We start from the raw sequence: 13,350 nt of genomic DNA, 5'->3' as shown, positions 1-13,350 counted from the left end.
GGCACAAAAGCTTCCAATTTGTGACTAGATTGTATTTAACACCATGCTGAGAGACTTAATGAAAACAACAGTATTAATTAAAAAAATAGCAATATCCATTTTTTGTTTAATTGCAATGGTGCATTTTAAAACAATTTGTTGAATAAAATACAAAATTAGGGGTGACACTTGTATAACATTGGAATAGAGGTTGTGACATATCAATAAACTGTCTCACAGGACACTATTAACATACCAATCCTCTCCTCTCCCATATCTCCTACAGCTTCAAAACAATCAAGTGAGGTCATTATACTTTCAAAAGCTGATTGATATAAATAGATATCTTCTAAAATGTATACTGTATTCTAATAAGATTCTCAAATATTGGCTTTTGTTCATTTTGATGATTATTTAAAGAACAATCCTTCTAAATTTAAAGGAAATTACTAGGGCAACAAATTGAAATGTTGGTTGCTATTCTGGTATTGAGAGTTAGAAAACTTCTGGGAGTTTTTACTTCTGGGCGGAAAATATTTCATTTACCATTGCTACCTTAAATTAGACATCCAACATATAGATATACATGTACGTCCCCACTTACTTGCTGTAATCTTTGTAGGGTACTCAGCAGTTCCAAAAGGTAACTTATCCCCCCTGTTTTGTTATGCTGTGCAAGCAGTGTAGATCTCTAACTTTCAATGCCCAAAATAAGATTAAATTTATTCCACGTTATCAGTTATTGAGAGATATCCAAAATTTCTCTCATCAGACCTTTGCTCTCTGTGAGATCTGTTACATACAATTATTTCCTGTTCACAAGGATCCTTAGTATCCCTTAAAGGCTTAGATTTTTTGTTCTTCTTTTTTACTTCTGCTGACCAAAGTAACTTTAGTGGCTGCTCTCATGACAATCAAGAGACTTGCAGAGGTCACTCTGTAACCTGTGAGGTTTTTTTTCCCGAGACCCCAGGAAAAACAACCACCCAGAATTGCATACCTTTGGCATGTAATTAGCACATAAGTAAGAATTTCTGAAAAATAATTGTTCATAACAATAATGGGAATGCTGTTAAAAAAGTTGCATTGGAATGAAAAATAATCACTGAATTCTTTGCATATTTTATTTTTCTTTTTGATTTCCAACTCACACACATCTGGCATATTTTACATCTTTGCAATAAAACATGGTTACAATAGCTTAAGGAATTTATATATCCAAAATATTTCACCATGATCTCAAGATGAAATGAACTTGTCTTCCAGATGTTCAATAGTCTCCCAATTCTAAGCTACAAACTCAAGATATTGCTTACAGACAGGTGATGAATAACTTAATCATTACGTTGATCCCCATGATTTCCGGACCTTATAAATACAAACAACAATGAAGAAGGAAATTCAGGGCTAAACTTACTAATACAAGGTGGATAACAAATAAGTAATCACATCAATAAATAATGATATGTTCCTGGTGCAAAGTGCCAATACAAAGAATCCATTATCTTTTTAAATAAATGACTGCAAGTGAGTGTAAATTCTGAGAAAATTACATTCCTGTTACATGCCTCATAGCCCTACCGACACAATATGTACATCTATGACAATACAGTCACCAAATATACAAAGAAGAAACATGAATTAAAGTGTATATACCCCTGGGTGTGTAATTTGATCAGTACAATGTGCAGAAAATTATTCTGATAGTTATTGTTACAGTATTGTAAAAGATGAAGTGCCTTAGTCTGAGTGACTTCAGGTGAGATTTTCAGAAGAACTGAAAAGAACAACCTCAGTCACCTCTGAAATGAAGCTAAGGCTGTCAAATCAACTAAGCTCCTCAGATTAAAAATAAGGGGAAAAAAAATCAGTGGGGGCTCTCTTGCCCATGATTTATATGCCAAATGTTAATAATCCAGAAGTATAGCACTTTGTCTGTATTGGGAATTATTAAGCATTACAAAGCATTAAATTGAACTTCCCTCTTTGCTCCCTTTCTGTCTAGTCTTTAAATTTTAAAGGGAGGAAATTAATTTCTATTGTATAAAGTATAAATATGGCAAATGATGGCTTTTTATCCAAATGCTTTGTGAGCAGAACTCCACTTAAGAGGGGTAAACTTTAGATTCAAAAAGTGAAAAATGTGTTGGTGAAAATGTCAGAATTACTGTTTGCTCCCAAATTCAACCCTTTAACACAAGCTGTACCCTTAGGCAGATCTCCAGTCTGATTTGTGTGAATGCACCTGTTCCTTCAAGACATCAGGTTTAAAGTACATGCAAGTTGTAACTCCACAATAAAATTAAGAAACAGTTTTGTTCTTTATACAAGGTTTTACTTTTACAAAAGTATCCCTTTAAAGTTAAGATGTGCATCTGATGTACAAAGTATCAAACATATTTTTTTTAATCTCAGCTTGAAAAGAGGCTGGAGATGGGATGCATGTTAGGTTCAAAGCCTAAACATTGAAATAACTGGACACAAGGTTCCCCAGAATTTTCAAAAGTCTCTTGTGGCGCATCCTACTACCTTTTCTCAATAAACAAAGATATATGAAATAATTACCAAAACATTTCCTAATTCATATAATTTACATGATACAAGCTTGCTTTTCAGCAGCTGGTGTTCAGTTGTGAAAAAACACACAAAGTAAAATGGTTGCTGACTACAATGTACAGCTATTGCTGGGTGTAATGGAATGTACAACGGAGGTCAATGCAGACGTGGTTTTCCACCAGAGACTACACCTTTCTTTGCAGCACTTGTGCTCTCAGCTTTACCTGGGCTTTCAGTTCTTCACTGCACTTCAGTATCTGTTCTGATGTTCATAATGCCACCGGTTAAAATCTATATTAAAAGCTACGATGCTGCCAGAAGCCATGCCAGTAATCAGAGTTCTGAAAAAGATATCAAAGATGCTGATGTTAATTCTCTTTTGCCTCATCGAGCTATGGTTTTTCATAGACAGAAAAAAGCTAAAAGAGCAAGGCACTTTTTGCAACACTGTCTGAAGTTCTTAAGCTTGGCTGAAAATCAGAAATGTATCTCAAACGCCTGCAATTGGTTCTAAGGCATTTAATAGGCACTACTGCACTCTGATCCAATCTGACTATTTCTTTGTTTTTAAGTTAATGCAGTTTTAGTCATATTTTGCTAGCTGTCTGGCTTACTATTTTCAATGAAATAAGACCTCATCTTAATGTTAAGTGCTTGCATGATGAGATTCAATTATCAGAGTAAGTGTTGAATCAGATAAATGAACAGGAAAACAACTGAATAATTGTTTCTTACACATCCTGTTAATGACTCCATACCATATACTCAAAGTTCATGGAGATGTATTCTTTCTGTAATTTTAGTATTTGCATACAAATATGAATGACAAATTCACCTCTGATCATGAGACAGATCCATAGCTCTTATGCCAGCATCACAGCCAGGGTAAATATAGAGCTGCTTGAAGTCACAGGCCTGCCATACTTCCACTACACCATTGTCTCCTCCTGTCACCAGGTTCTGCCCATCACTGCTCAGGAGGATGGCCTTCAGAAGAAAACAAAAATCCCAAGCACACAGTTAGCTTTTATAGAAATGGATAAATATTTTAAACACTGAATTGACTTAAAAGCATTCCTTATGTTCTGCCACTTTAAATTTGAAGCAAAATGCTTCCTCTCCTCTTTCTCCCCAGTCCAAAAATAAACCAACATATGTTGTATCATCAAATTTTAAAAGCAATTGTGTGGCATCAAACATGATAGATAACAAAAAAGCTCCTTGACCAAATCTGCCAATACTTGAGTTCAGCACATTTCTACATACCAGAATTTGTTCTACAATACTCAGTGCTATCACTACAATCTAAACAGAGCAGCGATATGCATTCCTAATGCTGCTTCAAGTGCTTGTGACAGAGCAGAGCCCTGAAGGCATGAATTCATGTCTTGGCTAATAAATGAAGAATGAGGACTTTTCTGAGCATTTTGTTTCAAAGACATATTTTCCACGGAAATTTAATTCCAAAAGAAAATTCTGGGAATATTGTGGGCTCATAACCTATTTGTTCTTATTTATTCTAGAAAAGCTTAAGTGCATTTTGATATTTGGATATGGTGATGAAAGGATATGTGTTTGAATGGCTTAACCAGCAGGCAGCAATTTTATATATATGACTTCCTCTAAACCATACAGCAAATAAATTCAATTTATTTTAATAAAGAAAGACAACACACAAGAAATGTTTGTTTGCATTTAGATTTACCCTGGTTGAATCATTGATCTCCATCTGAGCTAAGAGTTTGCCATTAATGCTGAAATTGCTGAACCGTCCTCTTTCATAGTAGATGATGCAGTGACCTTCACTAGATACTGAAATTAAGCGAGGGTACAGGCAGTTTTCTGTTCCTTCCAGGGCTCTCAGCAAGTCTCCAGTAATTGTGTGTACTAGGCAAGGACCTTCTGTATATGAAAACATAATATATCATAAATTGGCTGTTTATACAAACTATATGGTCTGTGCACAAAAATGATGCATAATACACTTTTATATCACATTAGTGCTGCATAGATATAAGAAGCTGCAATGTTAACTTAAAGAATTTAACAAATACAACAGAAAAGGAAATGCAAGAGCTAATATGTTAAGAAAATAAATAAAATATGCCCAGAAGTATATTATTTACATAGGGTGCTAGGAGTTTTCCTTGATCTGTCTTCTAAAAAACACTTTCCTCTTCCCAAGCATTCAGAAGCTTCACTCTTAGTGATTTTCTCCAAGAACATGAACTTTCTTTAGCCTGCCCATTCACATTAAACAGATGTGGCCCTATCAGTGACTAGTGGGAGCAACTCCCATAGGGCATGTAATCATATTACTGCATATTTCTCCTATAGACAATGGCAGTTCCTGTAGATCCTCTCTCCCAATAAACATTTGTTATGCATAGATTTTAGTCCTGATTTGTTTCAGCAATGGGAGTCACGTGAAAGCCAAGAGTCACAATGATACTTGGACTATAAGAGATTTCAGATCATACTGTAACTCCATTTGCTCCAGAGAGATTTTAATATGAGATTGTGATGTCTTTTTATTACACTCATGAAAGAAACAAACAGCTATGAAATCTACAATGTAAGATGCAAATCTACATTTTAAGATGCAAAACTAAGTTATTTACATTTCAAGAACAATGAGAAAAGTTTGTTTTGAAAGTGAGATCTGTATTCCTCCTAAGAAAAAGGGTCTCTCCTCTGATAAATGTAATGAATCACAGGAAATTCTAAATGTTTTCTTTTATGAATCACAGGATAATCCTGGACTGCACATTAATCTCTTCCTTATACAACTGGTTCATGACCCTGAAAGTAAATTCATATTGGCAGACTCAGCCATCTCATGTTAAGTCCTTCTAACTTATTTGAAATTCACACAGCAGCTGGGTTTGCCCAGGTAGAATGAATCAGCATCAGCACATTTATCTGTGAACCCTCTGATACAGGCTTTTATCTGTGTATCTGTGTTTGCATAACATCTTATGCAGAGGAACACCAAGTTTGGCTGCATCCATGGGATTTCACTGCAATGGAAATAATTTATTTTCTCAAATAGTTGAGTTTCAGCTTTGGAAATATTGAAGTGCCAGAATATTACAAAAAGTGATGCCTTCACCTTTAGAAAAATTACCTTGTTAGATTTTTCAAAAGAAAATACCTTCGTAGCTGAATAGTCATGGGCACAAAAAGGCACATCTGATTTAGGATGCCACTGTAAGGACATACAGATTGTTTTTTGGGTTTGTTGGGTAAGAATGTGGAAACATCAACCTGATTAATAAGATTTTCCACAGAGGAACCCTAAATGTGCTGTTTTCCTGCTTCAGTAGGTTCTCAAGTGCTACATGGGTCATCACAGTGCCACAGCCAGTTCCACAGGAGCAGCTGCCCACCAGGAAGCACAGGCTGAGCTCAGACTGGATGGCAGGAAAATGCAATACTGCCATGAGATGCGATCTAAGAAGCTGAAAAGGGACTCAAACTAACAGATCAGAAGAACAAGCTTTTAAGAAGGCATATCTTGGAAAACTGAAATTTAAAAAAAATATTTTTTCTCTGCACTTTTATATGTTCTAAAGTTTCAAAAGGAAGAACAAGGGAAGACTACTTTAAGAGACAGACTGGGCCTCCATTTCTCTTGATCAATTATAAACATATTCTGAATTTGATTTTGAAATCTTTAGTTCTCTGTAAAAATGTGAAAGTTACCAAAGCAGCAAATAGGTAATGGATCAGTAGATAACTGAGTAAAGATTCAATCTCTATTAAGAAGAGGCAATTTGAAAAAAGATAGTTGGAAAGGGTGGACTATTATGGCAGCCAGAGTGTATGAAGCTGCCTTAAAGGGTAAGAAATAGCAGTGTATCAAGAAAAAAGATTTAGCTCCAGCATCACTGTACATTCTTTTCACAAATGTCTTGACTTTGCCTATGACTGTTATGTAGTGTGCCATTACAAGAGTTAATGACCCATTAGGTTTTCCTGTTAAAAATGGTTTTACTCAAAAGTTTCACACTCAGCTTTAAAAATAAATGTTGAGCTCCAAGACAGTATAAAAAGCAATAACCCAGGAGCTCAGCTGTGAGCAAAACCTGGCAGAGCAAGCATCACATTCTTCTTACCCTCAGAAGCAGCAAACTCAAAAATGAGTACAAAGATATCAAAGATACCATGGGGATGACTAAAACAGGCATCACTATAGAAAGAGATAACAAGTCATTGGATGTGGATGCAAGAGTAGAGTGGAAATGAGATAGGAAAACATATGAGGAAAAAGAAAAAATGAGGGTGATACAAAGAAAGAAAATAAGAATGTAAATGAAATAAGAATGGAAATGAGTTGATGAAGCACAAAAGAAACTAAGAGAAAAGGGGGAGAGGAGGGAGAGTCAAATAGGAAAGGAAAAGAGAAAAAGACATGCAGTTTGACAAGTTAAGAAGCTGAAGGAAAGAGGGCAGTGGGGGAAGAAAAGTGGACATGGAATTAAGGAGAAGTAGGAGAAGGTGGGCAGAAGCAGTGAAATGGAATAAATTAAGGAGAAACAGTAAGGAAGGATGAAGCAAACATTCATTGAGGCTGGTGCTTTATTTGCGTTGATCACCAGTTATACAGGATATTGCTGCAGGCTTGGAAAAGTATTTCGAACACTTATGTTAGCAATTGTTGGGTGCTCTGGATTCCATAGACAAATAACAAGGAGAACCTGCAACTGCTCATTTTTTAGAAAACATCACAAAAAACCCTACTGGACAGAATGCTGCACCCAGTTCCAAAGCAAACTGATCCTGCTTCCCTGGAGAGTGAGGTCAGTCCTACAAATTATCTCTCAATTAAGATCAAGGTGGAGAATTTTGAGCTGGCCCTCCCTGAAATACATGTCTCTATCAACAGATTTCTTCAAAATCACCAGTTGTCATTAGAATTATTGTATACATATTTATAAAATACACTTCCAGATCTGGGCAGAATAGCTGCATAAACTGATGGTTGGAAGGAATGATCAATTTAATTTGTGTCTAAACTTGTGAGTGCAGATAGTAAATAACAATATTCAGAGAAAAGTGCTACAGACTCTCCCAGAATTACAACATGTCTTAGTTATAATTAAAGCGTATGTGTACTGAGAGAAGTCTGAGAAATACCACTAAGAGTCTAAAAATGTTAAGACTTAAATCATAAAAATGTTTCTGACCTTTAGCACCACTGATAACAAGTCCCAGCTCTGCACAGACCGACACACAGACAACTTCATGGTCATGACCAGTTAGAACAGCGCGAGGAGCTGGATAATCACCTGTTACAAAAAAATTAGTAAGTGAGAAAAAAAAGAAAAAGAAAACAAGGGAATGCCAAATCAGACATGTTTTATCAACAAAACAACTTTGCTGTAATTTGCTTGAAATCATTAAGCATGACAGAGTGCAGTGTGATTAAATATCTCTTTCTTAGGATACCGAGCAAAATATATTCAGATATCATAAAGCTTCAAAACTGCAACTTACCAATGCATTAATGAATTAATTAAAAGAACACAAAGTGTGCTGCTATTGAAAGCAGCTGTAATGTAAAGGCCTGCTACTGAACATATATGTCTCCAGACTTAAGCTATGAACCTAAAGAACTTAGGATGTTCCTTTAATAATGATCCTAATTTGTTTTGTGAAACTGGGGGTAGGAAAAGGAGAGAAGAACAACACTGTACTAGAAAAAAACTACTGCTGCATAGGTAATATTGATTCAGAGACACATGGAATGGTCACAAATTAAAATATGCCTAAAGATGGTTATTGTTACACATAATTATATATTTATTTATTTATAGATATTACAAATATATATTCAGGACTGAAATATATTTTATTTTGGTTTTGAACAAGTGGGCATTTACAGAGTATTTACATGACAAACAGGAACATTTCTATTCTTTCTAATAAGAACAGATGCTGATAACCTAATTGGTTAGTATTTGATATTGCTGTGTCAGGCTAAGAAAGTAAATTGGCAAAAAAGAATTAGCAACTTGCTAGATAACACAGAGTTCACATCATTATATTTGCATTGTATACAAATGAAATACAGGAAACTGGGATATTCAAAAGGACCGGAGCTCTGCAAGTGTAGTTCACATACTAAAAGAAATTACCTAGGGAAGTAAAGATAAATTACTGTAACATTAATTCTGTATAAAGTAATAAAATGGTTAATCCACACTTTTCTCACAAGAATTGGAAGCAAAAATCTCATTAATACCAGTCACCTTTAATACCAGTGTTGGACTGGAAGTCTTATCTGGTTTTGCTGGGATGAGTGGTACAGTTCGTAAAGATAACTATATTAAAACAGCCTTCATTTACTTTTTTCACCATAGTTTTCATAGTAGTACAATGTTTTGATTTAAACCAGTTTTATATGCAACTGACTATGGACAGCATGGATGGCACAGAAGGTGGGTCAATAAGAAATCTTAATTTTTTTTTCCGTAAAGAGGTATGTACTATGAGCTACATATAAGGATTTCGGAAACCAGGATTTGGAAAATCAGTTTGGAAATCAGCTTTCAGTTAGGAAACAATTCAGTTTTGGACCCAATAGTACAGAGTGTGCCAATCTAACAGGTTATTCCAATGTACAGACACATTAAAAATTTCTTACCCTCTACTGCAAACAGCTACCTCAATAAGTCCTAGTTTCCCAAAATTTAATCTATATTGCAAGAAAATAATCTTTTTAGTCTGGAAACTGAAGATGTGAACTGAAAACTGAGATTTACTGCTAGGGAAGGATGAATGTCAGAAATAACAGAAAGATTATTTGTGTAACTCATCAAACACATTTTGGTTTTTATGATTTCCCCATCAACATTGCTTTGAGCACTCCATCTCCTTTCAAGGGTTTCTTTTCTCCAAGTGCATAACATAAAAACAAACAAACAAAAAAAGGGGGCAATTAATTAAGTTCAAAATTCTCCACTTTTTTTTCCTTCTGTATGTCCTCCTGGAAAAAAGAGGATTATGCTCAATGGCCATCTTGGCTCAAGCTATGATTATAGAGGTGTCATCAGACTGCATCAAACTGGATGACTGAAATTATTAAATGGCTAAAATTTTTGAAGGAAAAGAAATAATGCAATCTTCAAAAGGATACTTTCCTCAGTGTTTCCTAGGAAAGTTCTATAATATCAAGGAACTGTAAAAATCCAGAATACACCAAAAAAGCATATTTCATTCACTTCTTGATTTATAAAGGAAAATGCTTATAGGAAACAACTTCCCTGAAACATAGATCTATGAGTCTTATTTTGTCCTGTTTTTTCAGTAAATACAAATTAATAATGGAATAACAATATTAGGAGTAACTGCCCAGCAGTAATTGAAAATGGGATTTTTTTTCCCTTCAGGCTCAAAGAAAAAATTATTCACTGATACTTTCTACAGAAAAAGCTGTGGCATGAACCCCAGTCATATTACATTTTATTGCAAAGGAAAGAAGCTGTGGACTCCAGGAATCATCCAAAATCTAGGAAAATATTCTGTCACTGTCACATCACCACTGATAGATGCAGCCAGAGGTCAAAGGCTGCAGCTCTAAGGGAATTGCAGGTGAAAATATCCTACCTAAGAACTGAGATACCATCACTGTAAAATCCCTGTGATTTCCCCAAAGGTGCACCTTTGAACTGAATTACTAGAGGGCAGAAGGAAAAAAAAATGTGCTGTATTTCCAAACAAGTAAGTTTTTCTAGAAAGTCTAAAATAACACGCATATTTCCTTCTTGCTGAAAAATATAATGCTTAATATTATTGTAAGGTTCTTTGGGAACAGATGGTGCTCCTGCATAACAAAGAAAAAAAGAAGAGGGAAAGAAAGACAAAAGACTGTTACTTTTTCTCTCATGTTGTCCTTTTCCAAGAATTGTGTACAGATTTCTATGGGGACACATCTAGGAGGCTTCTGTATAAAGAAACATGAGAGCACATGGCAAATTTTAGCTTCCATTTCATCTCTCACTTTGACAAAAGCAAGTACAAGGCTATACCTGAATTACTAGCTGAAACAGAATTTACTTTGCTATTTGCTTTACTGCCTGGACTTTTCAGGGGTGCTGATCAGAAAACAAAATTTTAGAATATACAATGGCTTTCATGGATGTAAAAATGTATGAGCCTTCTCAAAATTTTACTGTCAGAAAAAAACATCTTAGAGTTTAATTAAAAGATAATACTACAACCAATAAATATGAATATCTCAAAACAGAAAACAGTCAATAACAATGCCCACAACATGAGAGAACAATGAGTGTAAAAGAAAGACTGCTGATAGGAAAATATTAGTATATTCAAAATATTCCCAGCTCTGGGAAGGAGAGCTGGTTTATTTGCTGAGGAGTATTGTATATAGCTACAACAGTTCACCCAGGTGAGAGGGCTTTCAGGTACCTTGCACTAATCCAGAAGGTAAAATACAGTGGAGCACAGGAGATTATGGATTTGTAGCATCTCTTCTTATCTCTTTCACTAAATTGCTTTGGGATCTTGGGCAAGTTGCAGAACCACCCTGCACTGTATAATTCCCATGGAGCATGCTGTGTAGCATGGACACTGACATGTGTTGATAAAATACTAGAGATAACTGCATGATCTCAGGTAGATTATTGGCTCTTTCCCCTTTACATAGCAGCCTTAGAAGAGAGATGCCTTTGGCAACCAGAGCAGAGATGGTACCAGTAAAAATATGAACCAATTTTCAAAGAGCTTCTGTTCTGGCAGTGCTAAGATACTCAAAATTTTGTTATTTCAAAAATTAATACTAAACTCTATAAACTTACAAGTACCATAATAACTCCTTAAACAAACAAAGCAGATAGCACATGTGTCCATGTGCCAGTGCAGGGCCTTCAGCCAGCCACCCAGTCCTCTTGGTGCAGACCCCACTGGTGACTATTTTTAAACTGCTGCCATTTCAGGGCTAAGCTAGGGCATATTAAAATGTGATAGTGAAAGGGATATGATAAAATAATAAAAGGGATATAAAACAACAACTGAAAGTTCTGAGCTCAGAATAACTACTTTTCAAGACACAAACCTGCAGAACTCTTAATGTTTGCAACTTCAAATTGTTTCAAAAATATGTTATGTAAAAGGAACACATAAAGATATACTTCTTGACTGTGGTGGTTTGACAGGAAATGTGTTTTCTGGGATGCTGTGGTCTGGTCAATTGGTGCTCAGATTTTAATACTGACACCTAATGTGGCCATTGGGACATTGGATCCGCCTCTGAGCACACGGGGTTAAAGCAGGGCTCTCCCCTGGGGGGCTCTCTTGGGTTCCGGTCAGGGAAAGGTTCAGAGCTCCCCTGCCTGGCTGCGGGCTGGGCGGGGCAGGGGCAGCCATGCGGCCGGGTGAGGTAGGCCGGGCCCTGGACAGAAGGGAGGGGAAGGCCCTGCAGGATGGAAGGGTGGAGGAGCACTGAGAGGCATCGGGCAGCCACCCCAGGAGAGACAGAGAGAGAGAGAGAGAGCCTGTGCCTGTGCTTGTGCCACCTTGAAATTTAATAGTGGCCGGCCGAGAAGGAGAAGGGGGGGGGTGGTGAGAAGGTGCCCAGCTGGGCAGCCATGGGAGTTCTGGACAGGCAGAGCCTTAGATTTTTAACCTTTTTCTTGGATGATGGAAACCTTACAAATGCTAATCATCCTGGAGCTGAATGAGAAGAGAGATAGAGATGAGATAAGAGGAAATGGGTCACGAGAGAAATAGAGAAGAACTCAGGTGGAAGAGATGATGGAGTAGCTTATGCTGGACTCTTCTTGTGTAGCCATGGACAGAGCCATGTTTCCTTTTGATACAGAGACTGCATTCTAGGGGGAGGCAATGCCCCAGGACCAAGAGGGTTCAGTGTGGGTACCCCTCAGCCCCAGGGGGTGAAAAATATGGGGGGGACAGGTGTCCCAAAGGTGAGACTGTGCCTTTTTGGAGTGGGACGAAGCATCCTTAAAAGTTGACCCTAGAAGCAGCTCTGGTCCGTGTTCAGTGGTGAGAGCGCTGGACATGAAAGGAAGAGGTCACCATTGGCACAAGAAGGACTCCTTCTCCTCTTGATGAACTGAGGATTGAGTATTCTGAAGGGTGGTGCCGGACCGAGATGCCAGACCAATGATTTGGGGGATGTATTGTATTGGGAATTTGGTGGGGAGGAGGAGGAGATGTATTTGTGAAGTTTTCATTTTCCTTGTGTTTCTTTTTTTTTTTCTCCCTTTCCCTTGTAGTTTAGTTAATATTTTTTTTTTCCTAAGTGGGAGCCTGCTTTGCTTATTCCTGGTCACATCTCACAGCAGAAACCAGGGAGAGGGTATTCTCATGGGGGGCACTGGCATTGTGCCACTGTTAAACCATGACAATGACAGACACAGAAAAATGTATATTGACTTGACAAAGATATTTTATGATAAAGTTTACCCTTCCTTTCAGATATATACTGAACACACTCACTGGGACAGGATGAATTCTTAACACCTGTGATGATTATGTTATAAGGCTAAACAAACCCATCTTATGGCTGATAGAGCATTTTTCAACGGTCAGCGCGGTTGCTGTTAGAAAAAGTGGGGTTAACTCCCACACCTCTTGTGACCATCCTCTTGGAAGCTACAATAGGTAATGAGAAATGTCAAGTCCCAAGATCAATGAAATTTCAGGCTCTAGGGAAAAAACAGGAATAGCATTGATCCTTTTAAAGAACACCAGTCAGAGGGTGAATGTAATATATTGCATGGAGAGGCTCAAGAGGATAAGCGGCCCGGTCCAACATACTTACCTGAC

General features: G+C 37.0%; 1 protein-coding gene across 5 annotated transcripts in view; it reads right to left on the bottom strand.

Annotated features, from left to right (window-relative positions):
- Positions 1-1,085: 1,085 nt before the first annotated feature.
- The window catches only part of NBEA (neurobeachin), a 458,842-nt gene continuing 446,577 nt past the window's right edge, over positions 1,086-13,350 (bottom strand). For all 5 annotated transcript variants that reach the window (XM_066544903.1, XM_066544904.1, XM_066544902.1 and 2 more), the window contains 4 exons: positions 7,725-7,826; positions 4,241-4,437; positions 3,371-3,522; positions 1,086-2,876 (listed from right to left, as the gene is read on the bottom strand). In XM_066544903.1, the coding sequence (XP_066401000.1) occupies positions 2,786-2,876; positions 3,371-3,522; positions 4,241-4,437; positions 7,725-7,826 (542 nt within the window). In that variant the 3' untranslated portion in view covers positions 1,086-2,785. The remainder of the gene's footprint in view (positions 2,877-3,370; positions 3,523-4,240; positions 4,438-7,724; positions 7,827-13,350) is intronic.

Source organism: Molothrus aeneus, chromosome 2, assembly GCF_037042795.1.
Source record: "Molothrus aeneus isolate 106 chromosome 2, BPBGC_Maene_1.0, whole genome shotgun sequence".
Lineage (NCBI taxonomy): Eukaryota > Metazoa > Chordata > Aves > Passeriformes > Icteridae > Molothrus > Molothrus aeneus.
Note: the sequence above shows the minus strand (reverse complement) of the source record. Positions and strands in the feature narration are given on the sequence as shown.